Raw genomic sequence first — 27,368 nt, 5'->3', positions numbered from 1 at the left:
GCTTCAGCCCAGGAGTGCTTCACTCCACACCAGTGCCACAGTGCCAGCACCAGCTTCCACCCAATCCTCTGCTTGTTGGGGGCCAAGGGAAGGAAGGAGAGGCATTTGGAAGTGGCAGAGACGTGTCCCACCCACACCAGCTCTGGAAAGCCAGACCCTGCTGCATCTGGAATCTGTTTATTTGCCATGGAGCTTTCCTTTGGACAGATAATACTAAAAGGATCTCTGTGAGTTGCAGAGCTAAACAAGAGTGTCCTGGCCTTCGTCATCCATGCAGGGGCTCGCTCCCAGCCAGCAGCTCTCCCACGAGCCACCACTGCAGATCTTTGTCCCTGTGTCCTGTGGTGGGGTGGAGCTGGGGTGGCTGCTGATCTCTGGCTGTGGGGGCTGTGCTGGGGCAACTTGCCTTCCACTTAAATAGTGGAAAAACATCCTCCTTGGATGGGCAGGGTCAGCCCTGCGTGGCTGCTGGTGGTGCTTGGGGGACCGGCCGTGTCCTTCTGTCACCCTGCTGCCAGCTCAGAGCCACCCCGGCTCCTGTGCCAGGGCAGATGAGTGCTTGTGCTCCTTGTGCTCAAATCCTCTTGGTTCAGCTTTGTGGTGGGTATTTGGAGCAGTGCTGGTCCCCACTGGGAGCTTGTCCCCCGTGTCCCCGTGTTGCTGGTCCCAGCTGAGCCCTGTGCTTGTGCCTCCACAGCTCAACTCGCCCATGAACTCCGTCACCAGCACAGAAGACATTAAGCCACCCCTGGGGCTCAATGGAGTCCTCAAAGTGCCAGCACACCCCTCAGGAACGATGGCCTCCTTCACCAAGCACATATGTGCCATCTGTGGGGACAGATCTTCAGGTGAGGCTGGCACCCGCCCCAGGAGGGGCTCAGGGCAGCGGGCTCGGGGTGTGGGTGCCCTGGCAGAGGGTTGGCATTGGCTCCCTGGCTCCTGGCAGCACGGGGAGTGCTGGTGGGAGCTCTCCTTTGGGACGGGATGTGGCAGGGGATGAAGAGTCCTGGTCTGGCTGAGCCAGGAGACCCCAGGTCCCTGTTTAGCAGTGGGGTTGCATCCTGACCCTATTGGCGAACAAGGCATCGGGGGTGTCCTCCCTCTCCCCATCCTTTCATGCACACTGGTGCTGTCACACAGCGCCACATAAAAAGATGCTCCTGACACGGAGTGTCTTCACTCCTGGGAGATAAAGATGTGCTAATTCCCTTTATTCTCCTACTTTTCTAAAAGCTTCCTGCTCCAGCAGAGCTCTGGTTGCCTGGTTTGTGAGTCCTTCGGGACCCCTTCTGTGCTCCAGGCTGGAAATGGAGGGTGGGAACAGTGTACAGAGCAGGCTGGGGTCGTGTGTCTGGTGTGGGGGGTTCAGAGAGCTCAGAGGGGTACAGGGGGTCACCCTGTTCCACTGCTGCACTAACCCAGCCTTGCTGTGTGACCAAGAAATGGCCTTTCCCTGGATGTAAGGCAGGATATGGCCCACGGAGGGCATCCTGATTCTATGGAGCTCCAGCTCCAGGAAACCTCTGCTCCCCGCAAACACAGCTGGGAGAGGCCCTGGGAGAGCTGGTGGCAGAGAGGGGAGCTGGGGCCAGCTTTAAACCCGAGTTTTATCCCCCCCCCCCAGGTAAACATTACGGGGTTTACAGCTGCGAGGGCTGCAAAGGCTTCTTCAAGCGCACGGTGCGGAAGGACCTGACCTACACGTGCCGGGACAACAAGGACTGCCTGATCGACAAGCGCCAGCGCAACCGCTGCCAGTACTGCCGCTACCAGAAGTGTCTGGCCATGGGCATGAAGAGAGAAGGTAAGGCCCGGCCTGGCCAGAGCACCCATGGGTGCTGCAGGGGTCTTTTCTTCCCTAGGAGGAAGCGTGGTGGGCACCAGAGGCGGTGTCTGCGTGGCGGTGACAAAAATCTCGTTTGTATTTTGTTTCTGCGTCACAGTCAGAGCCTCTCGTGGGCTCTGGAGCAGCGCTGAGTCCCAGAGCAGTGCTCAGATGATGGATGGGCCGTGGGTAGGGACACTTTCCACTCCAACCTGGCCTTGGACACTTCAAGGGATGAGGCAGCCACAGCTTCTCTGGGCATCCTGTGCCACGGCTTCAGCACCTCATCCAATCCTGCATTTTTTTTCTCGTTGGGAAGAAGAAAGAAATTCAGGCTCTTAAGATAGCTCTTCCCTTAGTGGAATTTAAATTTAGGATCTAAACTTCCCCGGCTGTGCCTCTTTTAAATGATCTTTCTAAACGCTGACTGCGTCTGCTCTGATCTGCCAGCAGAGCAGGCTTTTAGCAGACATGACGTGAGAGTGACCCCGGCTCCGTGCTGCTTTCTCCCCTTACATCTTCAGAGCCACACTTGCCTCCCTGACAGGCTGATAAAGCCACCCCAGCTCTGGCCCTGGCCCGCAGCTCCAGCCTGGGACCCTTTGAAGAGCACTCAGCCCTGTCTGGAGCGTTGATTAAACGGGGCAGCGCTGGAGCTGCTCTGAGTGTTGGGCAAACGCTGCCACGCTCGGTTTAGGGGGTTACCCAAGGACCAAAGTCACCAAGTGTCACAGCTGTCTGTGCTGGAGGTGTGGGGAGACTGCCGGGGCACCCAGGGGACCTCCTTAGCCCTGCTGAGCTTAACCCTTTGGTGCTCAAAACAAATCTTCCTGCCCCAGCAGAGCTGTAGCGTTAATTGGAGAGACTGAGGCATTCAGGGCAGTGCAGGAGTGGGGGCTGGCATTGCCTTGGATGCAGAGCAGTGGGGAATACTGGATCCCATGGGCGATGTGCAGCGGGATGGGGAAAATCTGAGCCAAAACTTGAGCCATGGGTGACTAAAAAGAAGCCAAGAACTCTCCTATGTGTCCAGCAGGAGAAGTACAGAGCATCCCCTTCCCCTGGCACTGCCTCCAGAGCCTTCCCCACGCAGCTGGAGCCCCCTTTACCTTTCAGCCCCCCAGAACAAGGTGTGTAGGGCTGGGAGGAGCAGCAGGAATGCTGGAACTCTGCCCTGCCACCCTGTGAGCAGGTACCTGCTCCGTGCCTGCCATTAGTGGTGATTGCATGGGCAGCGCCGCTAAAAATTACAGGTCCATTAATTAATTTCTAAATGGTGGTGGAAGTCCCCAGGGAGCACGTACAGTGTGAGGACTCTATTAATTCGTCTTGATTAACATTATCACAATGAATAGCAAATGAATTCATAATGATCAGACAATTATTTAAAAGTGTGACAGATGGGATCTTGGTAACTTCAGGAGTGCGCTCAGGCAGTGCTGATGGATCTGGTGAGGGCAGTGCTGGGGAAGGGCAGGAACTGGTGATTTGACACTCATCATGAGATGATTTGGGCCTAATCCCCATGCACAGAAAGCTGGAATAACTCCCCTGTCTTGTTATAAATCTAAAAATTCAGGGTCTCACAGAAATGTCTCAGTTGTCCTAAAGCTGAAAGTCAGAAGTTGGATCTTGCCGAGCTCTGGTTTTGAGCAGCTCTGGAGTTTCACGTGGGATATCCACCTGATTTGTCAGAAAAAAAGGTCTCTTCCTGCTGCACCCGTCCCAGCTGACTGCTGCCAGGAGTTGTCCTTACACCACTCCTGCTCCCACCTCTATTTTGGGGAAGAGTTTTGGGCCAAATCCTGCATTGCTAATTCCTTTTGCCTAAATACTCACAACCTAGCTGCCTTTTTATCCTCTAGCATAAACTCTTGTATCTTTTAAGTAACAGAGCCAGGGTAATGAGCCTCATTTCCCTAAAAAACATCTTGCTCTGGAGACCTAATTTATAGCTGCGTGAAGGCACAGCAGATTCCTGCTGGGAAGCATCTCTCCTGTAGCCCAGAGGTACTGGGATGTGGTGGAAGTACAGCAAAAAGCTCTAAAGTGAGCGCTGGAGCTGTGGTGAGAGGCAGGGCTGGGGTGGGGAGTGCTGCTGGGAGGAGGAGGAGTGAGAGCCACCATCGTATCCAAAGACCTGGGCCAGAGGGTAAGAGGGAAGGGGTTCTTACTTAGCTGAGAAGTTGGATTAGAGAAGGAAAATCAGCAGGGCAGCTGATGGAGGTCTGGAAGGCTTTGATCCTCACAGCTGAGGGGTCTCCAGGTGGAGATGGAGATGCCAAGAGCAGACCTGGAGGGATGGACCTTGTGCCCAGCCAGGGCAGAAGCAGCAGCGTACCCAGGCTGGCCCTGCTGGGGGCCAGGGATCCTTCAGGGCCACAAACCTTGGCTTAAAGTGGGGAAAGCCTGCAGGAGCAGAGGGTTCCTCCTGCTGTGTGCATCTCTTCTGGCTGTTCTTGTTAAAAACACGTCCGAGAGATGCCGATGTTCACGGTGAATGAGCCTCACGCTCTCTGGGATAATAAACAAGCAACTGGGAATGTTTTTCCCTCTGTGAATTTCTGCCAGCTGTGTAAGGCTTTGGTTTTTTGTACTCTGTCTCCCACTAAATACCGGATAGTCAACAAAATTAAGATTACCATCAGGGATCTTGACTAATGCAAGGATTATTGTTGTGGGGGTGGCTCTTTGCGTGCAGGAGCTGAGCTCTCCCTGCTCGATCTGTTCCTCGTTAGGGTCTGAGGTGTCTGTGCATCAGCAGCCTCGTGTTTGGAAGGGAAAAAGTGGAAACTGCCTCGAGGGAGGCAGAGGTCTTGTGAAGAGGTGGGAGTAAACACCAGGGGACTTGGGATGGGGGGCTCTTGTGTGCCAGAGGGGTGACAGCAGAGGTGACAGGGCGGGCGGGGGCGCGGTGCAGCGCCGGCTGTCCCGTGTGACGAGGTGCCGGCTCCGGCAGTGCTGGCAGCGCCTCGGGATCGCACAGGGAGCAGGAAATACCAGCGAGGAGCCCTTTCTCATGCTCCCTTGGCCGCCTCACAGGGAGCAGCCGTTGGGAACCGGCTCCTGGAGCCTTCCCCCGGATGTGAGGGGCTCCTGGGGAGAGCCAGGCTGGCTCCGCAGGACCTGCTGGGCTGCCCAGGTTGGGAGCAGCGCTTCACGTTTCGGGCTGCAGGCTGGGGTTTGGTGCCAGCTGGGTGAGACGGGTGTTGGTGCATCTCAGAGCCCATCTGGAGAGCAGAGAGCTGCTCTCCTGCAGCACCTGCAGCTCAGGCTGCGGAGCTGATCCCAAAGTTGTTCCTAAATCCAGGTGCAGGTACGGCGTGGCTGCAGCTGCTGTGCCGAGATCCAGAGCCCTGCTCGGAGCATCCAGGACATCTGTCCAGCTGCATGCCTGGTCTCTGATTTCAGAACTTCGTTAAACTTCACAGCCTGAGTTAATTCTTCCTCCTCCCATATTTGTGGGTTGGTTTTCCCCCTCTCACTTGCCGAGCTGAGGGGTTTAACCTAGGAAGGGTTGGACTTGCAGCATCTGCACGGCCCAGAGACCTTCCTGTGTCTCCAGGGAGCTGCTCTGGGGAGCTGCTCCATCACTTAGTCCAGAGGGACTGAAGATTCCCACATGGAGTGACTTGTGCCTGATCCCCTGCCATGGCTGTGCATGCCCCTGGAGCTGGAGCCATCCCTGCTCCCACACCATCCCTCAGGAGCATGAGGAGTTTGGGGAGAAAGAGCAGGAATTCAGGTTTCCAACCCAGCGTCCAAGTGAATGTGAAAGCAGGCAAGTGGCCACAGCCTCGTGAAGGGGCAGAGGTCAAGAGCACAGTTATTTTTAGGAGTGATTTTGGAATGGAAAATGTCTCCCAGCTTAATGAGCTTGTTTCTTATATCCTTTTAAAGTGCTGCTCTTTAAACCAGCTGGTTAAATGATGCTGGGTTTGGGGTTTTTTTTTGTTTTTAAGGATGCTCTTAGGTTGAGAAAATAGGTTTGGCTTCTGGTTTTCTCTCCTTTAGCTGCTGTTTGCTTATACTTCAGTGTCCAGAGAGTGAAGTGAGCCAGGGGTTTTTTGCTGTTGTTTTCTGGAGCTGTTCCAAGGTTTCAATCCACTTTTTAACACTCTGAAGTTGCACTTTTTAATTACCACGGTGGTATTTTGCATTCCTTAAACAAATTACGGCGTTCGGTTGAAAATGTTGGAGGGAAAAAAAAACCACCCCACCATTTATTTCATGTGTCACAGCTTTTGAGGTTGTTTACAGTAGCAGAAAGCTGCACCTCTGAAAGAGGAAATAAAAAGGTGACACACGAAAGCAAAGCAGAAGAAACACTGTCTGAATTCATTTCCTCAGCTGTCTTGGCATTTTGGATATAAACAGGTACCTGGGGCATAAACGCTTCAAGATGCTGGTGATACACAGCAAAGACTTGGCTTCATGAAAGGCAGCAGAGCCCAGTAAATTCCAGCCTGAGAGAAACGGAAATCCCCAATAACCCCCACCCAGCACCTCATAAATAACGAGCCACCCACCTGCAGGTTGGGGGAAAACCAAAACTGAGCGGGTTTGGGGCTCTCTTGGTGCCTTCCCCCTGTGCTTGCAGGGCACATGGTCTGTCCCTCTGAGAAAACCCCATTTTTGGGGGCAGTGAATTATCCTTTCCCCGTGAAAAGTCACAACCCCACCCTGTTGCTCCTGGAGGGATGGATTTTCATCCCAAAAAGCTCTGTATTGACACCAGGTGAGTGTCACTGGAGCTCCTGGAGCCTCCAGGTCTCTCCCAGCGAATAAACAAACCTGTGCTGCTCCTGCCCTCTCAGAAGCACCGTTTCCCTGTGGAAAATCTTTTCCTTTGGGCCTCTCCCTCCCTTCCCTGGCATTCCTTTGGCACAGAAGTGCAGTGCCCGTGAGCGTGGCCTCCCACAGGCGTTGGTTTGGGCACCTGAACTGGCTTGGGTGGCACTTTGCAATGGACTCAAAGCTGCTTTTTTAGCCATCAGATGCTGCCCCACGAGCACAGCCAAGGTGTCCAGTGTGACATGGACACCTGCAGAGGACGGATCCGGCATTTTGGCTCATCAGCCCTCGGACTTGGGTAGCTGAGGCTCATCTGCAGCCCACAGGACGAGATGTTTTGGGTTTTAAAGATGCGAGAGGTCACCAAGGAGTGGTTTGGACACATGGGGCTCCATGTCTTGCTGTACCATGGCCTGGGGAAGTGCAGATGGGCTGGAGAAGCTCAAGATGAAACATGACAGCAACTGGCCTGAGGCAAGCACAGACCAAATCAGGCAGAATAACAGGAGAGGCTCTTCATCAGGTGCCATGGAAAACACAGGCTTCTGTCCTTGGCTCGGCTCAGACATAGCTGGAGGAGGTGGGGCTGCCTCTCCAAGCTCCCTGACTGCATCTTTTTTTCTCCTCAAGTGGACTGCAAGGTTCAAATGCTTCCCTTACGTTTAGAAAAATCAGCCTGGAAGAGCTCTCAGCCGTCCAAGGCTCCTTGATGAAAAATAAAAGCATTGGCACAGCTGTCAGCACGGAGGAGAGGGCTGGGAAGCTCAGCTCTGGAAACACGGGGTGGCCACGGCTTGGGAGTGCTCTGCCTGGCAGGAGAGGCTTTTCTGGGATGCAGCAAGCTGAATTCCTGGCTCAGCTGCTGTGTTTGAGGTGGATGGACCCACGTGGTTGATCAAAAGCTGTGCCACCCTCAGGACCAGAAATACTGGCGTCATTGGGAAGCTGAGAAGAACAAGGTTATTCCCATTTTGGTGTCACCAGACGAGCTGCTGTGCAGCTGCCACCTTTGTGTTCCTCTTCTTAAAAACATAAATAAAAACCAAACCTGTAAAGGAAACCCAGTTCCTGGACCAGATCCACTTGAAAAATGTATTTTTGTCATCTCCACCATGGTTTATTTGACTAATCCCCAGTGGGAGTGGGGAGTGGACTCCAGAGATGAGGTCCTAGGTCTGTGTGGTGAGGGGTCTGCTCACTGCTGGAGACTTGGCCAGATTTCATGGGTAAAAACCCACTTGTCCTTCTTTCCTTCCCTCTATCCCACGTGCTGTTTTTTCCTACATCTCAAGGAACACAGTGCGCATTCTTTTCCTGGGATGGTGATGTGTCCCTCAGCATCTCTGCTAAGAAGGAGCAGCAGCTTGGCTGGTCCTCAGCAGCTCCAAGGATATGCTGGTGGCAGGAAATCCAGACATTTTCCACTGGGCTTGTGCCTGTGGAGATTGGGGACATGGAGGATTCTCCTAAAAACGTGTGACTGTGGGTCACAGCTCTGAGACACTTTCAGCTGCCCCTTGGATGTCCTCTCAGCTCTGCTGAGCTTCTGAAGCCAGGATGGCAGCACCTGCAGGGAAGTCCAAATCTTGGAGCCCACAGGATCCATGAGTCTGGAGTGCTGGCTGCAAATCCCTGCAGCTTTCAGGACAACGTGTGGGGCTCTCCAGCCCTGGGGCTCTCAGGGTGAACCTGGAATTAGGAAAGTGGAGAGACAAGGTTGGAACTCAACCTCTGGATCCTGAAGAGGGGCTTAGGGAGTGCCACACCTGGAAGAAGGAGGTGACATTGAGAGGATTTTGGGAGGGGATTTCTTGTGTGCCCCAGGCCAGGCCCAGAGCTGCTGCAGGAGCAGTTCTGTTGCGCATATGAGGAGTGAAGCTGTTCCCACCTCATTCCTGGAGCTGCCTGGAGGGAGAGAAAATAGGATCAGCAACTGAGTCAACAGCCTGGCAGGCATCCCCAAAAGCTGCATCCATCCACCAGGGCTGGGCAGGTGTCCTGCATCATCCCAAGGGAGGGACGGGTTGTGTTCACAAACTCCTGGTGGTGTGGAGAGAGCAAGGAGCAGCTGAGCTTCACCTGCTCCTGCAGGTGCACTCCTTGGGGGGAAGACCTGTGCATGAGGCATCATCCCAGAGGGAAGGGAGGATAATGGGGTCTCCAGCTCAGCACTGGGAAACTGCTTTCCTGCAGGGAATGGGAGGGATGGATGGAGGGATGGATGGATGGATGGATGGATGGATGGATGGATGGATGGATGGATGGATGGATGGATGGATGGCAAAGGGATTCCATGCTTGTCCTGCCATTGGAGCAGGTTGCCTGGGCTTGGGAGCACGGGTGTAGCAGAGCAGATAACACTCCCCAGAGAGGGCTGGTTTATCTTTGGCTGCTGGGTGGGACTGTGCCATCTGCTCTGCCCGGGGTGTCACTGCTGCCGGCAGCAGCTGGGCCGGGCCGAGGGCCGGGCGTGCGTGGGGCTGAGCTGGGATGAGTCAGCTGTCCCCTGACCAGCTCTGCAGGGAGCTGCAGCACCGATTTTCTGGTGCTGCAGCTCCGGGCTCGGATCAATAGAAATAACTCCTTACGTGTGTAATCTCTGGCCAGCTGTCTCTTTTTGTATGGTTTGTGTCAGCTGGGTTCAGCCTGATCACAGGCAGGGGCTGTCGAGGTGCCCTGTAGGATCCTCTCTCCTACAACCTCTGGAGTGTGTCGGATTCTTCAGGCCAGGAGTGTGGCACTGATGAGGTTGAGATGTGCAGATTGAAGGCTTTAAGTAGCCCCTGCCTGCCCAGACCTCTGCAGTGCTTTTCCACGAATCCCAGTGTCCAGCATGGGGATGTGTTTTTGGGGCTGACACCCTGGTGGAGTGACCCCAGTGATCCCAACTTTACGCCTTCATCCTCGAGAGCTGCTGCAGCTCTGCATCAGCACTTTGGCATTTAAGTCTTTTTATAAGATCCTATTCGTTGAGGGTTTGCCTTTCTCTCAGGCTTTCGTGTTATTTAGTAGGTGTTTCATCTCTCCTAGTGTGCCCAGAGGAATCCTGGTGCATCTGTGCTGCTGAAGAAGGGTTGGCATTAAGCAAAAACTTCTCCTTTTCTGATGATTGGAAAAGCAGCAGTGGGGTTAGGGGGTGAAATTAAAGCAGGGGTTTTTATGATGGCTTGAAAAAGAGGAAGAATCCACACCAGATGGACAAAAGCCACGACACAAATCTGAGTTTACCTGGAGTTTCATGTTGTAGGGTTTGGTTTTGCACTTGGCATAGAGCTGGTCCCACTGATGGTCTGAAAAGCCTCCTTGTGCCACAGGCAGCTCCCAAACCTGTGCCCCTGCTGCTCTGCCTGAACATCCCATAACCAGCTTCAAATGCAGCAGGGAGGGAGCGCTGGGGTAATTGGCAATAAGTGGCAGGGTTTTTACAGTACTGGAGTGCCTCATTCAGTCCTCAGCAAAGAGCTGGGTGAGTTCAGAGCGTTGTCGCTCATGGCCAGAGATGCTTGGGGCTGTTCTCAAGCAGAGTGGGCTAAAATGTGCTGTGGGGAAACAGTGGTGTGTGGAAAAGTGTGGGATTTAGGGTGTGTGACAAGGTGATGGGGAGAGTTCCTACTGCAGCTGCACAAAGCTGCTTTCCAGGTGTAGGAAAAGCGTGTGCAGGTTTCCAAGGGAGGTTAATAATAATAATAATAATAATAATAATAGTAATGTTATTAGCATCTAATAAGTGTTTTTCATCTCTGAGCTGCTCAGACATAACTCAGCAGCATGTGACAGGCTGCTGGCAAGATCATCCCCACCCCACAGGATTTGGGACAGGTCTCTCCTGTCTGTTTGGGGCTTGCCCCGAGCCCGAGGCAGGATGGAGGTTTGCATGGAGCTGCTGTCCCACGGGAGCTGGGCCAGGGAGCTGGAGAGGGGCATGACATGGCCTCCAGGGAAATTCAGCCCTGCCAACCTCAAAGGTGGCTGAACTCTGGATTTCTGCTTTAAACTGAGCTGTTTCTCTTTCTTTGCGATTCCCTGATTTCTTTTACTTCACCCGTCGCTTTCCCTCGCCCGCAGTGACCCAAAGTGTTGCTTCCTTTCATCATTTGTCTGTAACCTTTTTGTTTCCAGGATCTGTGCCTCTGCAGAGAAGGGCCTTTCCCAGCAGAGGCCCTGTCCAGGCAGGATCATCCCTCTCCCTGCTCCTGAGGGAGCACACACAGAGCCCATCTCCCAGGCTGGGGCTGCTCGGTGCCTTCCCCAGACCTCCCATTCCCTGGGATATCCCAGTCTGACCACAGCAGACACCGGAGCAGGCTGATCCTGCAGGATGCCTTGGGGTTTTGTGGCCACCTGTGGAGCCTGGGGGTGGCACTGACACTGACACTGTCCCTTCTGTGTCACTCGCAGCCGTGCAGGAGGAGAGGCAGCGGGGGAAGGACCGCAACGAGAACGAGGTGGAGTCCACAAGCAGCGCCAACGAGGACATGCCTGTGGAAAAGATCCTGGAAGCTGAACTCGCTGTGGAGCCAAAGACAGAGACGTACATCGAGGCAAACATGGGCCTGACACCCAGCTCGGTGAGGCAGCTCTGTCCCATCCCCAGCCCTGCGTTTGGGACAGAAGGGGTGGCTGTGAGACATCAGGAGTGACCATGAGGACAGCTGGGGCAGAGAGGGGTTGTTCTATGTGATTAAAACCGGTTCAGAAATGCAATTCCTGGCTCTGCTGTTGGCTCCGTGTGTCAGCTCAGCACCAGGAAAGCAGAGCCAGCAGCCCACCAGCGCTTGGTGTCTTCTGTCCCACAGCCACAGGGAAGGAGGGGATGCTGTAAGGAATAATGAAAAGGGCTCACAGAGAAGATTTTATTGTAATTAACAGCCCTGGGTGCTGAAAGGAAGGAAGACACTCCATGCTCTTAAGAGCTCGGAGTCCAGCTGAGGCAGTAGACAGACCTGTGTGGCTGAAGTGCAGAGGGATAAGAGCTGTGCAGTGAGGGTGTGACTTCTCAGATGGAGAATTATGCAGCTGCTTGCCTCTGAGGAGAGAAGACCTGGAGAAATTTACCTAGAAGTTGGCTTTCAAGTTCTTTTCCCACTTAGAAACTTGTGTTATAACTGGGCCTGCTTGGAGCATCTGGGCTGTGCCAGGATGGTGTGTGTACAAGAGAGGCATGACAGGGAAATGGGACGAGGCTTGGAGCAACCTGGGCTGGTGGAAGGTGTCCCTGCCCGTGGCAGGGCGTTGGACTGAGGTGGTCTTGAGGTCCCTTCCAACCCAAACCAGTCTGGGATTCTGTGGAGAGTGAGGGAAAGTGTTTCAGGCCCTTTGCTATGAGATTCCCTTACCAGCAGGGAGGAATCTCCCTGCAAAGCAGATAATGTGACAGCCAAACCATCCTCTGCAATTCCATTTCTAGGACAGGCCCTCTGCAGCCTAGGCAGTATTCAGGGTGCAGTTCAGGCAGTATTTAGGGTGCTGTCCCCACTCCTCAATAGCCCCTTTTCCTGTGAAATCAGTGGGAATAGAGGAATTCCTCAGAAAAACAGCAGCTGAGGCTGGAGTGGGGAGCATCTCCTGGTGGCCACACAGTCCTTTGAGGGGCACTGAGGTTGAGCTCTGCCAGGTTTGGGCTGGCTGCGCCAGGAGAGCAGGCTCATCCACTGAAATATCCCTGTGCAATTCCTGCTGGGCAGCTATGAGGCTGAGCTGATGAAATGCAGCTGCTCCGAGCAAGTGAGAGGGCTCTGCAGTATTTATTTCCTGTTACAACAATGCTTTATCTCTGTCTTTATATGAGCCTTGGAGGGTTTGAGTCAGAAGTGCCTTCCCATGTCAGGGGGTTGGAAATAGATCATCTTTAGGGTCACTTCCAACAAAGTTCTGTGAGCGATCTGGGTGTCAGGACAAGTCTAAGTGGTGGTTTCGGATGCTCTTTTTGGCCTTTACCAGCTTTTCCTAGGATTCCTTAGGTGGGTCTGGGGCATTCAAGGCTTCCTGGTATGGGCAGAGCCAATCCCTCAGTGAAACTCTCCAGAATCAGGTACAGAAACAGGTACAGATGCTCACCTGCATTTGAGAGGAGGATCCCATCACCGTGAGGGTTTTTCTGGAGGAGTTAGTGAGGGGCTCAGAGAGGCTCTGCCTGCTCTCAGGATTAAAAATCCTTCAGGGGAGCTGGAGCCAGCGTTGTGCTGACTTGAAAACAAACCCCAGAGAGCGAGCTGAAATAAATGGCTTCGTCTGGCACCGTGTCTCCTCAGCCTCTTGTAGCAAATTGAAAGCCGGTTCCTGCATAATTCAGCACGCATTACTGTGAACAAGGATGTGTGTTGCATCTAAATAGAAGCAGGAGGCTTGTTGGAATGCCCTGTTATTGTCAAGCGGTTTCTGCCGCCAATGAGGTGACATTTGTAGCAGGTTTAGCAGATGGATGAGATCAGCAGCTCCCAGTGACGAGGCCACCGGATGAGGAGAGGGGAGACGGAGGAGCTGCGGCCCTCCTGGCCCTCCCTCAGAGCCCAGGTGATGGAAAGGCAGCAAATTGAGGCCCTGATAAACACGGGGGGATAACAGGAGCTGTTTGCTGTTGGCCTCGTGTGCTGTGTGCTTTGATTTGTGCCTCTGCACCTCAGTCCAGCTGCACTGAGCACTGCTGGTGACCTGCAGGGACATTTCCAGCTGGCCTTGGCAGGCTGGGGTGGAGGTGGCAGGGTGATTCAGGAATAAACACCCTTGTCTCCCACATAGAATGGGTTGGGTTGGGAGGGACCTTAAAACCATCTACTTCCACAGGCAGGGACACCTTCCACTAGCCCAGGTTGCTCAGAAGATCCAAGGGGTGGCATTCCAGGCCCAGCCTGGGTGGAGAAATAGAGTCATACATTCAGAGACTCACAGAATGGTTTGGCTTGGAAGGGATCTCCAAAGATTATTGAATTCCAACTCTCTTCCATGGGCACTTTCCACTGTCCCAGGTTGCTCCAAGCCCCATCCAACCTGGCCTTGGACACTTCCAGAAACCCAGGAGCAGCCACAGCTTCTCTGGGCACCCTGTGCCGGGGCCTCCCCACCCTCCCTAGTACCTGATCTAACCCCACTGTCTTTTAGCTCAAATCCATTCCTCCTTGTCCTGTCACACTCTCTCGTGTCTGTGGCTGTCACCTTGTGCCATGTCCCTGTCCCTGGGCAGTGGGGTGGCTTTGCCTCTGCCCCATGCCTTGGGAATTCGGGCTCCTGCCCTGTAAGCACCACCTGGGATGGGCTCCTGGCCCCTGAAAGGCAGCGCCTGTAACTGAGAGCTGTCCTCCCCAGTAGCTCTTAATTGGCCTTTGAACGTCTGGTTTCAAGTCACCATTTTCTGGAAGATGCCTCCAAGCTCCCCTTTTCCAGGGGGATCAGGTGCCCTTTGGCTCTGTCACACCCCGGCACCGTGCCCTTGCTGTTTACTGCAGGAGGGGATTTGCTTTCCTTGCACAGGGAGGGTTTCCAGCCCTGCCACCCCCCTCCTGCAGCCAGGCAGGGCCCTCTGGACACTTCCAGCTGCTTCTCACGCTCTGGTGATCAGGTTCTGCCAGGAAGAGCCGTGGTGGTTCCAGGAATTGCCATCTGAGGTGGAACTGAAGCTGAGGCTTTGGAGAACTAGAGGCTGGGTACAGCTTGTGCTGCCCATGCAGGGACAGCCAGGGCTGGGGCGCCTGGAGCCCAGCACGTGGTGACAACCTTCCCAGGAGCCAGCCCTGAGGAAAGCTTTGCCAAAAACATCTAATTTACCTAAAATACCCCTTTTGTGGGGCTCTGCAGGCTCTTGTTGCTGCAAGGGTTGGGTTCTGCTGGAGCAGGGGGTCTCCCATAAGTCATGGTGGGGCCTGGAGGGCTCCATCCCTATCCCACCTCACTGGGATGGCAGGATTCTCCACCTGGCCGAGCAGACTGGGATAACTCGAGGATGGGGATGTTCAGGGCCTCTGGTGTCCCTTCTCCCCCTTCCTGCCTCTGAGTGCCAGCATTCCCTGTGCTTCCAGTGAAACACTGAACTCTGCAAAGCTCCTCCTCACACACGGTTTGGGGCTTTCCCGTTGTCTGGGGGAAATCCCGTCTGTTCTGCTTCTCCCAGGAGAAAAGCCCAGTCCCTGCTCACGTCTCCTTAGGGAAGAGCCCCAGCTCCCTGGGAGTGAGGTGCAAGCTGCCCTTGCACCCCTGGGGGAGCTGCTGGAGAGGGGCTGGGCAAGGGGGGCACATCCCTGTGGCGGTGCCCGGTGCCAGCCCATGTCCATCCATCTCTGCACGCGACAGGTGGAAATACTTGTGAGGCAGGTGCCCTGAGCTTGCCAAATCCCGGTTATTTTAAGCCTGGAGAATGGGAGATGTTGGCCACTGAGGCACAGAGCCTTGGGTTTGCTGCCAGGGGACTGGGCAGGGGTGTGGGGCACGGCTCTGAGGGGCACGAGGGTGACTTGGCAGCGTGGTCCTGGTGTGCCCAGCCTGGGAGGGGGCTTTGCCACAGGTTACAGTGACATTCGTGTCTGCTCTTCCTCTGAATTCAACCCCCTTCCTCCTGCCAGCCAGGGGTGAAGTAAACACTCCTGCTCCGGTTTGGAAACTGCTCTTTTAAGGACATGGAAAGAAGCTGATTGTACAATCCAAGCTGCTGGATATCAGCAGGGATTACAGCAGGAGATGGGAAGGGCCCCTACATCCCTGTCCAGGGAGGTAAACCCTACAAACACACTTGGACCAGGCTTAGACTGGCTCTTCCAGTTCCTAATCACAAATCCACTTGAGCTGTGAGCAGGTCCTTTAAACAGGGATTTGGTGTGTTTAGGCTGACTGTCCTCCTTGAGAGCAGATGGTTTTTGTTACTGGATAATATTTCAAAGGAAAGGGGTTTTCTCTTTTTTTTTTTTTTCCTGTAATGCCCCCTCTCGTGCTGGTTTATCGAGCTGGGAGATGCTGGAGTCTGCCCTTCCCCAGGCTGGAGCTGCTTGGATTCATCAGTCAGGGTGATGGATTTGGAGTCTCAGAACTCCCAGTTTCCATTTTGGGGCTTGCTAAAAACTATTACAACCCTCGTGGTGGAGCAGCCAAATCACTTCCTCTGCCTCTGACTGATAACATCCACCTCGGGGGTGGCAGGCAGGCTGCTCCTCCAGCCTCTCTTTCCCTTGCTTTGCCTTTTCCAAGCTTTTCCATCTTTTTTTTGGCAGCCCAATGACCCGGTGACGAACATCTGCCAGGCAGCAGACAAACAGCTCTTCACCCTGGTGGAGTGGGCCAAGAGGATCCCCCACTTCTCCGAGCTGCCCCTGGATGACCAGGTCATCTTGCTCAGAGCAGGTGAGTGGCATCTGTCCCCATCTGCAAGTCCCTGGGATGGGTTGTACCCTCAGGTTTAGGTCCTGGCAGCTTGAAAATGTTTGATTCTGAGTAGCAGACTCTGATCATTCAGTTTTTAAATAGGATTTTAAAAGCCCCATGGGATGTGTTGCTGAATGGGATCCAGAATGTGGCCAATCAGCTGAAAAATGGCCCAGCTTCGTTTCTGATCCATGAGGAACTCAGAGATGGGTGCTGGGTGACTTAAACCCAAGGAATTAAACTCTGCCTTCCTCCCAAACTGAGGTGTGAAAGACCAAGCGGGCTCAGGCCCCTGTGAAATTTCATCAAACTGAAATGTTTGATCATAATTGAAAGCAGAAAGGGGAGAAAAACACATCTCACTTCTTCTCCCACCCACCAAGATGAAAATAGAACTCTCAAGGCTTATTTTAAATTTTCTTGTGCGGCAGGGGGGCTGCAGGAGCAGGGTTTGGGAGGTGAAAGCAGTTGGCTGCAGGAAGGGTCTTCCCCTGTTGAGTGAATTCAAGCTCCTGCTGCTGTACAAAGATCGTGGAGGGCAAGAAATCAGAGCTGAGCTCGGGGAGGATGTGTTTGAGGCATGAAGCTCTTTGTAAGCCAGGCACTTTGAAGTGCTTGGTAAAGTTCCTTTTGTTTCCCCAAAATTCGCTTTTGTCCAGGTCCTGCGCCCTTCCTGCAGCGCTTTGGTGAAGAGGCTCCTCTGCCTTTTCCGTGGATTTTGCCAGAGCTGGCTCTGGGCCCTTTGGAGCATGTAAAGTGTGGATTTGAAGAGGATTTCTAGAGCCTCTTGTGAGAGTGGATGAGCAGGGAAGCCTCTCTGTAGGGATCTTTGAGGGCTTCCTGCAAAGAGCTGGATTCAGACAAAGCCTTTTCCTTTCGGGAAGTGGAACCCAAACCCACCACGGCAGTTCCAGGTTTTCCTCTCTCTATGTAGCAGGCAGCTGATTAAAACTGGGCCTGGAGATTTCCTGACCTGTGTTCCCTGCTTGTGACTCACTCCATGGACAGCAGGAGGGGGGCTGCAGACTCCAAATTTCGCGGTGGCTCCAACCCTGAGACTGCTGAGCACCTGGAGCAGCTCCCTGGAGCTCCCTGCTCCAACCATCTCTGCCAGGGCCTCAGATAACCTTCCCCAAGTCCTCTAACCAGTGGCTCTATGTATTATTGAGTGGCCTGCTGAGAACAGCTGCCCATGAAATATTGAAGTACTAAAATCCAGCTAAGAGCCTCAGTCGGGCATCCTGGGAGGCAAAACAAGTGGAGCACACAGCTCTGGAGGAGCAGTGCTGGCTGGGCTGGCCGCAGCTTTCCTCAAATCCTGAATCATTTAAAAATATTCCCTCTCTGAGCTGTTTGGAAGGGAAGGAAACCTGACTTTTTAAGCCTGTTTTCCACGGGTTTTCTTGTTTCCAAGCTGAGACAGGAATAACCTGGTGTTTTCTCAGCTTGGCAGAGGATGCTGAGCGTTACATCCCTGCAGCTGCTTTTGTAGGGCTGCTGGGGAAAGTTGGCAGGGAGCTGGATTGACACGAGGGCCACTGTGCTGCCAGAGTGCCTTCCCTATCCCAGAGGAGCCAGAGCCACCCTGTGTGGTGAGAAAGGAGTCACAGGAGTCACAGCATTCTGCTTTGCCACCCCAGAGCTTGGGCTGAAATGCAGAACTCTCGGGACAGGCTTGTTTGGTCTCTTAATTCCCATTTGCTGCCTGTGGTTATACTGAATTTTCCCTGCTTGCCTCTGTCTTGGAGGCTCTTTGGGGATGTTCTGGTGAAAGCCAAGGTAGGAAAATCTTCCCCATTTCAGCTGAAGCATCCCAGCTCTGCATGGAAATAATCCAGATGAAGGATGCTGATGGATCCAGCGCTCCTTCACTGGAATAAGCCCAGCTTGGAGTGGGTGTTGGGAGCCAGCTCAGGCTTCTGTTGGTGGAGCTGCTGTGTGTGACAGCTTCCCATGGATCTGGCTCTGGGAATTCCTCTTCCTGCTGGGAGCAGGGTTTCTGCAGGCTCCTGCTGCAGTCCCACGTCTTCTCCTCCATCCTCCTTGGGTTTCATGGTGTTGCAATCCCTGTGAAAGTGCCAGGCCTCACCCAGTAAATAGCCAAAGAAATGTTCCCGTGGCTGGGGTGGAAACATCCTGTGGCCACTTAGGAAAGAGTGAACTTTATTCCTTGTCAACATTTCTAATGGCACAGCCCACGGCTGCAGCGGGAGGTAAATACAGCACACATGGGCCTTGTGTTTGTTGCAGGCAGCGGGACAAGACGTGTTCCTGTGGCAGGAGAGGTGAAGGATATTGTTGTGTTGCTTTTCCAGCCTGGGAAAAAAACCCCAAAGCCAAATATCCTGAGGTTTCTGGAGCAGAACTCCAGAACATGTTCAGGACAGGGGTGTTGCAGAAGACCCTTCTTATCTGACTGAAGATGCTGCTCCTGGTTGAAAGTGACCCGAATTTCCACCCTTCAAACTTGGCAACGTTTCCTCTCGTTGGGGCTTTGTTTCAGGAATCCTTGATGGATTTAGGAATTGAAAAGGTGCTGGATTGGGAAGGGGAGCTGGAGGACGTGGAGGTCGCCTCTCCCTTCCCTTCCCTGTAGGTCTGGGCTCAGAGGATGTCCCTCCTACATCCCAAAGCAGTCCAGCTAACAAGACTAAAATCTGTTTTCCAAGCAGCTGTGGAAGCAGTCACAGACGTGGGACTGTGCAGAGAGCAGACCCAACCTCTCCCAGTATTTTCATGGCAGAAGCAACAAACCCACAAAGCCAGAGATTCCACGGGCCCTTTCACAGGGCTCAGGGATGGTGAAGGAACTTCCGTGGCCTGAGGAGGGGCCTGGTGAACTGATAGCCCGTGCTGATAGGGCTGGAAGTGCTGGGAGGCAGCAGCTGAGGGCAGAGGGGAGCTCAGGGCTCCACACCCCCGGGGTGTTCAGGCAGAGCTGTGTGCTCGGTGTCTGCGCGGTTTACAGAGGAAACTGCTCCCCTTATTAGCTTTGTTTTTAGTGCATCGGGTTCTAGATGGTTTTTTCCTTCCCTGACAGCCAAGGAAAAGCTGCCTCCCCCCTCCTTCCCCATATCCAGCCACGTTCCCTCAGCAGAGGCGGATTCCTCCTCCGGTGCCGTCGCCGATTCCCAAACTTCCTGAGGATCCCATGGCTCTAACCTGCAGCCTCGGTCGTTTTCTCCTCCCCAGGCTGGAACGAGCTCCTCATTGCCTCCTTCTCCCACCGCTCCATAGCCGTGAAGGACGGGATCCTCCTGGCCACGGGGCTGCACGTGCACCGGAACAGCGCCCACAGCGCCGGCGTCGGGGCCATCTTCGACAGGTGGGCTGGGCTGGAGGGATGGAGGGATGGGATTGCATCCTAAAGCGCCTTGCCTGGACATCCCCATCCCTGTCTGCACCTCAAGCTGCCTCCATTCCTGCTGGAGGAGCCCGGGATGAGGGTGTCCCACCCCGTGATGTCCCTGAAAACACAGCGTCAAATCCCTCCTCTCAAACCTGCAAAACCCAACAGCCCCAAACGGGGAGGAGGCTGCCCGGTGCAAATCAAAGCCCCTTTCATGGGGTCCAGATGCCTTCTAATGTTACGAGGAGGCCACTCCTTCGCTCCTTTTCATCTTTAATTGGACCAAGACGCGATTTTATTTGCACAATGGAAAGGCCCCAGCAGTACTCAGCGGGTTCCACAGGCGTGTCCCGGGGGCTCTTTAATCTCAGGCTTTGGGAAAGTGTTTTAAAGCCAGGCTTGCCGGGTGTTTGACCCACAGCGTGACTCCAGACGCTGCTGAAATGCTGATTTCTCTCCCCGAGACTCATCTTGAGTCGAAACCAAATCACCTTTGCTGCTCTGCTCTGTGAGGAAATTGTTCTTCGGACCTGGGTGACATCATTTGTTCCTGTGAGGTCATAAGTGCAAGATCATGACTTTGCTGCAGGATCTAACATGAAAAACTGGGCAATCAGTGGAAAATATTTCAAGACCGACACCTGCAGTAAGAGCAAAGGGAGCAATAAAAATTACCGGCGGAGGAAATTACTTTTAGATACCTGTTGGGGTGGGTTTTTATTGTTATTTTTTATTTTTAGGCAGCTTTCTCAGGTGCCAGAGCCTCTCAGTGAATGGATGGAGGCGGTTTTTATGGTCCCTGTTGTATCTCACAGGAACTATTGATGTTCCTAATGAGCTATTTTCGATGGAGGAGGAAAATGAGGCCACATCCTCAGCTGGTACAAGCCAGCGCCATCCCCGACTTCGTTAAACGTGACCGGAGCTTCTCACTCCAGCTCTGACACCTGGGGCTTTTCATTCCTGGGGTTTTTTTCATGCTGACTCTGTGCTTTCTGTCTCCTTTTGCAGAGTACTGACAGAACTGGTGTCCAAAATGAGGGACATGCTGATGGACAAGACAGAGCTGGGCTGCCTGCGAGCCATTGTCCTCTTCAACCCCGGTACGTGCCTGGCTCTGCCCTCCTGGCCCCTCTTGGCTGCTGTTCTGTCCTTTGGGCTCCTTTTCTTCCCTAAAGAGCCCCATTGGAAGTAGCAGAGGGCACCCAGATGCCGAGGGCAGGGCAGGAAAGAAGAGAGTCAGGGGTGGAAGATGGTTTGGTTTGGAAAGGATCTTAAAGTTGATCTTGTTCCAAACCTCCTGCCATGGGCAGGGACACCTTCCCCTATCCCAGGTTGCTCCAAGCCCCGTCCAGCCTGGCCTTGGACACTGCCAGGCATCCACAGCTTCTCTGGGCAACCTGTGCAGGGCCTCCCTACCCTCACAGGGAAGAATTTCTTCCCAAAATTCCATCTAACCCTGCGCTCTGCTCTTTCAGTTTACAGCCATTCCCCCTTGTCCTGTCAGCTCTCCCCCTTTCAGAGTGACTGTGAAGAGAAAGTTCTGGTGCTTGAGGGAGTTGTCCCTGAATTGGAACGAAATGGAATCTAGATCTTTCTTAAAGAGAAGAATACAGATTAGAGCAGCACCAGAGCATGGACATGATTGTCTCTGCTCCCCAACCTCATCATCCGAGGGCTTTTATTACCTGCATTTCTGGAAAAGCCCTTTGCAGACCTGGAGAGGCTGAAAGACATGAAATGTGCTCATAAAATACACAGAAACTTCAGGTTTTGACCGTGGTTTCACAGACTCCAGGAGGCTTCACGCTGCTCCCTTTTCCCCCTCGGCCCCAGCTGCTCAAGGGAAGAAGAAGGGTCAGTGCCAGGGCTTTTCTCCAGCATTCCAGGGAGCAAATCCCTGTGCAGCAGGAGGCAGCCTGCTCATACCTGCACAGCTCTCTGGAGGGGATCTCTATTTTAAAGTGGATCAGCCCAGAGCAAAACCAGATGGCAGCCAAGAACAAACCTCCACATCCACCACCAACCCCTTCCCTCCCTGCCCTCAGAGAGCACTGTTTGTGCCCAAGCACAGCTCCTTCCCTGGGTTTTCCCACCAAAGCCAGGCCAGGCTGTTCCAGCAGGGTTTATTACATTTTCTTGGGTTTGTTTTTCTTCTTTTTTAGTCCCCCCCTCCTTGTAATCAGCAGTAATTTATTGTCTGTAATTTGGGATTAGCCGTATATGGTCAAAGAAGGGGAATCTGGAGAGGTTCCCATGGCACATGTGCTTGGGGATATCGATTTCTGCACTGTCCCTTTCACCCTACTAAAAACAGATCCTCGCTGTGTCCCGGGGGCTGTGCCAGAGCAGGGGCTTCTTACTCAGCCCCACCACAGTGCTGGAGGGAGAAATCCCACAAGCCCAGGGCTGGAGGAGGAATTAAACCCTTTAAATGAGGGTTTGGCACCACTGGAATGAGCCAAAACATTTGGGGTTGGGGTGTGAGGTGGGGAAAAATCTGTAGTCACAGGGCAAACTTTTGAGTGCTCCCCAAATCCCCAGAGCTCAGAGCCTGCATCCCCACTTTGGTGGGGCTGGGAGGGATGCAGGGAGCACACAGAGGGGTTCTGGCCAGCCTGGAAAGCCTGGAGGTGCTTGGCTGATGGCTTTTGTGTCACCTTTCAGACTCGAAGGGCCTCTCGAACCCGGCGGAGGTGGAGGCGCTGAGGGAGAAGGTGTACGCGTCCCTAGAGGCTTACTGCAAACACAAATACCCCGACCAGCCCGGCAGGTGAGCTCCCTGTGCCCCTCCTCCTGTACCCTCACCCCCTGCAAGCCCCCTGCAATGGGTGCTGCAGCTCCCAGGGTGTCCTTGGGTCCCTCTGTTCTGGGCTCTCCGTCCCCACAGACATTCCCTGCAGATAAACCCCTCGTTTCCACCCGCCCCAGCTGTGAGCATCCCTAAAAACACCCCCCTGTGAAGCACACAGAGCTTGATATTCCCTTGCCAGTAAATGCAGCCAGGTGGGCAGACCTGAGGAGGCCCAGCTCCCACAGCCCCAGCAGTGGGATGAGCCCATGTGGGAAGGGGGTATCATTTCCCTTTTGGAAACCGCGGCGAGCGAAACCGCAGCAAAACCAGGACTCACATGGAGTTAATTTTCGGTGGCAGAGGAGCATCACTGCTGGGAAGTGAAAGCCTCAATTGATACTCTTTTTTCTCCCCTCCCTGCCTCCCCCAATCCAGCTGGGAATGGGAGGGGGAATTAGGAATGCGTTCCTGGACTGCTGCGGAGCTGAGTGGGCGCATTTCCCCAGTTACAGCCTGGAGCTGGCAACTGCCACTTCAGTTCCTGACAGCTTCTTGAGAAACCAGGCAAAGCACTGGAAGCTGCTACTGGTGCATGAATGTTGGGCAAAAACAGCCCAGGCAACTGGGATTTGCATCTCACCTGCGTTCCCAGCCTCGTGTGTGCGGATGGTAAATGGCAAGGATGCTTTCACAGCAGTGAGCGCAGAGCGTGCCCTCAGAAGTGATGTTGGATTTGTTTTTTCCCCCGCTTCGGGTCCCAGAGTGCTGGCAGATGAAGAAGGATGTGTTGTTAAGGGGTTCCCGGGATGTTCCTGGTTGGCTTGAGGCAGGGAGAGCGAGGGTGGAGGTGCCGTGGGGTGTGCTTGGTTTGTGGGGAGCAGGGGAATTGAGGGATGAGCACGGGGCAAGGAGCAGGCCTGTCACCTCTCCTCTCCCAGGGGGTCTGTGTGCGCCCCAGGCCAGCTCTCAAGCTGCCTCCTCTTCCTGAAAGCTTTAAGAAATTGCATTTCTGGAGCAAATCCAGAGCCAGAGCCTGGATTTGGGCTGCCGTGGTGTTGCAGCAGAGCTGTTCCTGGCACAAGGAGAGCTGCCTTGGGAATCATGACCAGCAGCTCTCCTGGGTTGTTCCCTTGGTGGGATGAGCACATTGTGCAGGATCTGCAGCCCTGGCACACACTGGGAGTGGGCAAGAGGTGGCACAGGGACAGTCCCTCCCTCTCTTCATGCCCCAAGCCCCCTCCAAACCACCATGCCTGAGCACAGTCTGAGCCACCAGTCCACACCAGTTCCCCGGGGCTCTGCCTCAGTGCTCAGTGGTGTTTGAGGGAGTGTTTTAGGTCCAAAAGCTCTGCCAGGGGCTCTGGAGTTTAATCTCCCACTGGTTTTGAGTGACTGTGGGCTGGGGACCTTCTTGTGTGATGCTCACACCCATCCCTGGTGACCTGAGTGACTCGGTGACATCTCAGGGATGTCCTGAGAGCCGTGGCTGGGCCCTGCTGCCCTCCCTCCGTCCCTCAGTGGTGCAGGGCAGCGGTGGCACCACCCCAGGTGGCTCGGGAGGGTGAACTCCTGGGCTGGGAGTTGCACAAGAGCTCCCCGAACTTCTCCCAAACTCTCTGCATCCCCCTGGCCTCGTGGCACGATGTGATCACCAGCTGGGGCTGCAAACAAGTTCTTCCTGTGGTTGAGCAAAGCCCTGCTGGAGCCTGGTGCCTTTTCCTGCTCCGTGCTGTGGGATTTCTGGAATTCCCACCTTTTCAGGTGCCCTTGGGTGCGGGGCTTCCTCTGAGTCCCCATCCAGCAGGAGCTTGGGAGCACCCTGCAAACACCAAAAGGGAATTTCTCCACACAGAGAGGTATTCCCAGGAAAAACCCAGCCCTGCTCCCCCCGTGCAGCCCCTGCTGCTCCACAGGGAGGGCTGGGTGCCTACGTGACACCCAGCAGCCACAGGGAATCAGGGATCAGGGCTCTTTTCCCCCCCTCCCAGCCCTGGCATGGCGTGCTCCAGGCTGGTTATCTCACAGTTAAACATATCCAAGGGCTGGAGCCATCATCTGGTTCGGTTTAAAGTGAAACTTCCTGAATGGGATGGTAGGACTGATTTGTTTTTCCTGGCTCTGCTCCCGCCGTTCTCGCCAGCTCAGCAGAAAAAAAAAAAAATAAAAAAAAAAATCGGAAGAGAGAACTGTGTGTGCATGTAGAGAGTACTGTGTGCTTGTGCCTGCCTGTGTGTGTGTTTTCTGCAGGGTCCCCTTCTGCCTGGCCCTTTTCATGATGTTCAAGCCCTGATTTTGCAGCAGGAAAAGCAGATAACCCTGCTGTGGCTGTTACAGGGCTCTTTCCCTGTGCTGGCAGCACTCACACAAGGAGGTGACATCCACTGGCACCTGGGGTGCTCCAAAGCAGCCTTGCAGGAGCTGGTGGCTTTCTCCTGGCTCCACAGCCTCTTGCCAGCCTCGGAGCCCAACACCCAGCTGTGGATGGCTTGTCTCCATCCTGGCTGGCTCCTGCAGAGCTGCCAGCTCTCCCCAGCCCTCCTGCCTGTCCTCCTGCCTGTAGGACCTGAAACCATCTACTCCAGGCAGGGCAGGGTGTGGAGAAAGGGTTTTGTTTGCCCTCCTCAGAGCCCTGGGCCCGGGGAAAGGGAGCACCCGCTGTCCCAGGTGGTTTGGAGTGCTCCTTCCAACTCCTGTGTCACACTCCTCGGCTTCACCCCGGCTGGCAGCCGGGTTCCTGCCTCGCCAGCAGCCCCAGGACTCAGCTGGTGATGGTCAGAACCCCGAGTGAGGGCTGCTGGAGCTGCTCAGGAGGTGCACAGAGCCTGCAGGAAAGGGGCATTGCCCAGCCGAGTGCCAGCTCACCCCACTGAGCATCTCTTCCAGCCCCTTCCCGGCTGTTCGCCCTTTTCCCTGACCAAAGCTTGAGCTGCTGGAGCTGCTTGCAGCACTGCCAGTGCCAAGGCTGATCCCGTGGTGCCTCCTCTCGATGGCTGCAGTGTGGGGACCCCTCCAGCATCTCGGGGTGTCCCCCAGTCCGGGGCTGACCTTTGGTTTCTCGTTTCACTCTTGCAGCTCAGTTCCCAGCTCGTTCTTGCTGGGCCATCATCAGTGATTTCCCTGTGCAGCTGCGGCTGCAGCCCCACGGTTCGCTGGTAGCAGAGGCTGTGTCTGCCTCCCACCCCTCCCCAGCCCTGGGGACAGAGGCAGGGCTGCAGCCGGGGCTGTCTGACCTTGTCGCCTCTCTTATCCCCCAGGTTTGCCAAGCTCCTGCTCCGCCTCCCAGCCCTTCGGTCCATCGGCCTGAAATGCCTGGAGCACCTCTTCTTCTTCAAGCTAATAGGCGACACGCCCATCGACACCTTCTTGATGGAAATGCTGGAAGCGCCGCACCAAATGACTTAGAGAGAACTCTGCTGGGTCAGTCCCTCGCCCGGCCGGGCTCCCTCGGGGCCCTTCCTCTGCTTTCCTCCGCCCCAGCCCGTCCCTCCCTGCTGCCCCCAGCGCCGGAGGCACCGTCTGATCCGGGGGACACCCCGCCGTCCTGGCCTCCTCGTCGCCTGACCCCCTGTCCGTTCGCTGTCACTGCTGCATCTCCAGACCTGCTCGCTGGTTCCCTGTGCTACTTGTAGAGAAGTGGGAGCGGAGAGAGCTTTGCCAACCCCTGCCCCCGCCGTGCCATGAGGTTTGGGATGAGCCACGGCGTCACCCCCTCTGTCCCCGCTGCTTCCCTGGGGATAAGGACGGTGCCGGCCCTCGGGGCAGTGGGGTTTGGCCGAGCCGAGGGGAGTGGTTGGACTCGGATTGCAGCTGGGCTATTTTCAGAGGATGGAGTTTTTGAAGAAGAGAAGAAGAAGAAAAAAAAAAACAAAAAAACAAAAAAAAGAAAAAAAAAAAGAAAAAAATTCTATTTTTGGTTTCTAACTATTCTTAGTAGTGTCGGTAGTTACTCTGCGGAGGGAGAGGCGGCCCGGCTGTGCCCCGTGAGTGAGTCACCCGTGGCTGCACAGAGCCTTCTCCTTCCCCTTCAGAGCTGAGGATTTGGGATTGAGCTGAATCCCCTCCGAACAACGTGGTGGCCGTGGCACAGGAAATGCCCTTGTGGCCATCCCGGAGGGCGGCCGGGCATCGCTGCCCACCCCAGAGGTGCCCGTGTGGACATGAGCCAGCTGCAGCACTTGCTTTAAGGCTGCCAGGGACTCCCCATTGCCCTTGCCCAGCTCCTGGGGGCTTGCTGGGACCTCTGCTCTCAGCACAGCATCCCAGTATATCCCAGCACTGCCCGAGTATATCCCAGTGTATCCCAGCGTGACCCCACTCCGGGGTTTCGCCTCACCCACAAGGCCGCTCCTGTTGTTTCAGCCCTGCACAACACTGCAAGGCAACAATTAGTGGGAGTGCTCGGCCAGGCTGGTTAATTGCAGCTGTTAATTAGTGGTGAAGCAAGAACAGGGCTCCCCCTCCCCTGGATGCTGGCCCGGGAGGGCCCAGCTGGGTGGGGGATGTGGCAGCACCATCCCTGTCCTGCCCGGGATCCTGGGAGCACCAAAAGCACCTTGGCTCTTGCACAACCCTTTCCTTGAGTCTCGGTGTGACAGCGGGGAGCTGGGCAGGTTTTTGGGGGATTAGGGTCCCAGGAATGTGTCCACACCCTGTGGAATGGGATGGGATGGGATGGGATGGGATGGGATGGGATGGGATGGGATGGGATGGGATGGGATGGGATTCCCCAGGGAGCGTGTGGCCAGAGGCCAGCCAGGGAGCGATTCCCCTTCCCCTCCCTGTTTCACCCTCATCAGGTGTCTCCAGTGCCCCACCAAAAACACGAGTGGGAGGAAGAACAGAGCAGAGGGAGTGGAGAGGGATGCTGGGGAGGGTTTTCCCCCCTTGGCAGGATGGATGGTCCTAAATACACCGTGCTGGGAACCCAGAATAAGGTGCCTGTGGCTGAGGGCTTCCCCACCGCTTCCACATCCCGTGCTTTAAAGAGCAAAGGTTGAGATCCTTCCAGGATCCTCTTCTTGCTCCCCATTTTTTGCAACTGGTTGAAAACTCCTCCTTTGTTCCTGGAGAGGGATGGAGCAGCGCCCACCACCTCCTTCACACCCCTGTTCTGGAGGGGACACCGTTGCCACCCGCCTGGTGTCAATCCCAGCTGGCAGCTGGAGTGCCCAGCTCCATCCCCTGCAGCTCCAAAATTAAGAATCCCTCAGGATTTCAGGGGATACCTTCCCCTGGGGCTGGCCCGACGTGGCGCATCGGCA

At 54.8% G+C, this 27,368-nt stretch overlaps 1 protein-coding gene across 2 annotated transcripts in view; it reads left to right on the top strand.

Moving 5' to 3' along the window:
- The window catches only part of RXRA (retinoid X receptor alpha), a 96,960-nt gene extending 70,209 nt beyond the window's left edge, over positions 1-26,751 (top strand). For both annotated transcript variants that reach the window (XM_082295340.1, XM_082295341.1), the window contains exons 3-10: positions 698-848; positions 1,625-1,804; positions 11,018-11,187; positions 15,814-15,943; positions 19,157-19,289; positions 20,325-20,416; positions 21,981-22,086; positions 25,362-26,751. In XM_082295340.1, the coding sequence (XP_082151466.1) occupies positions 698-848; positions 1,625-1,804; positions 11,018-11,187; positions 15,814-15,943; positions 19,157-19,289; positions 20,325-20,416; positions 21,981-22,086; positions 25,362-25,509 (1,110 nt within the window). In that variant the 3' untranslated portion in view covers positions 25,510-26,751. The remainder of the gene's footprint in view (positions 1-697; positions 849-1,624; positions 1,805-11,017; positions 11,188-15,813; positions 15,944-19,156; positions 19,290-20,324; positions 20,417-21,980; positions 22,087-25,361) is intronic.
- The last annotated feature ends 617 nt before the right edge of the window (positions 26,752-27,368 follow it).

The sequence above is a fragment of the Coloeus monedula genome, assembly GCF_965178545.1.
Source record: "Coloeus monedula genome assembly, chromosome: 21".
NCBI lineage: Eukaryota > Metazoa > Chordata > Aves > Passeriformes > Corvidae > Coloeus > Coloeus monedula.
The sequence above is the reverse complement of the archived record's forward strand: the minus strand, read 5'-3'. Positions and strand labels throughout refer to the sequence as shown.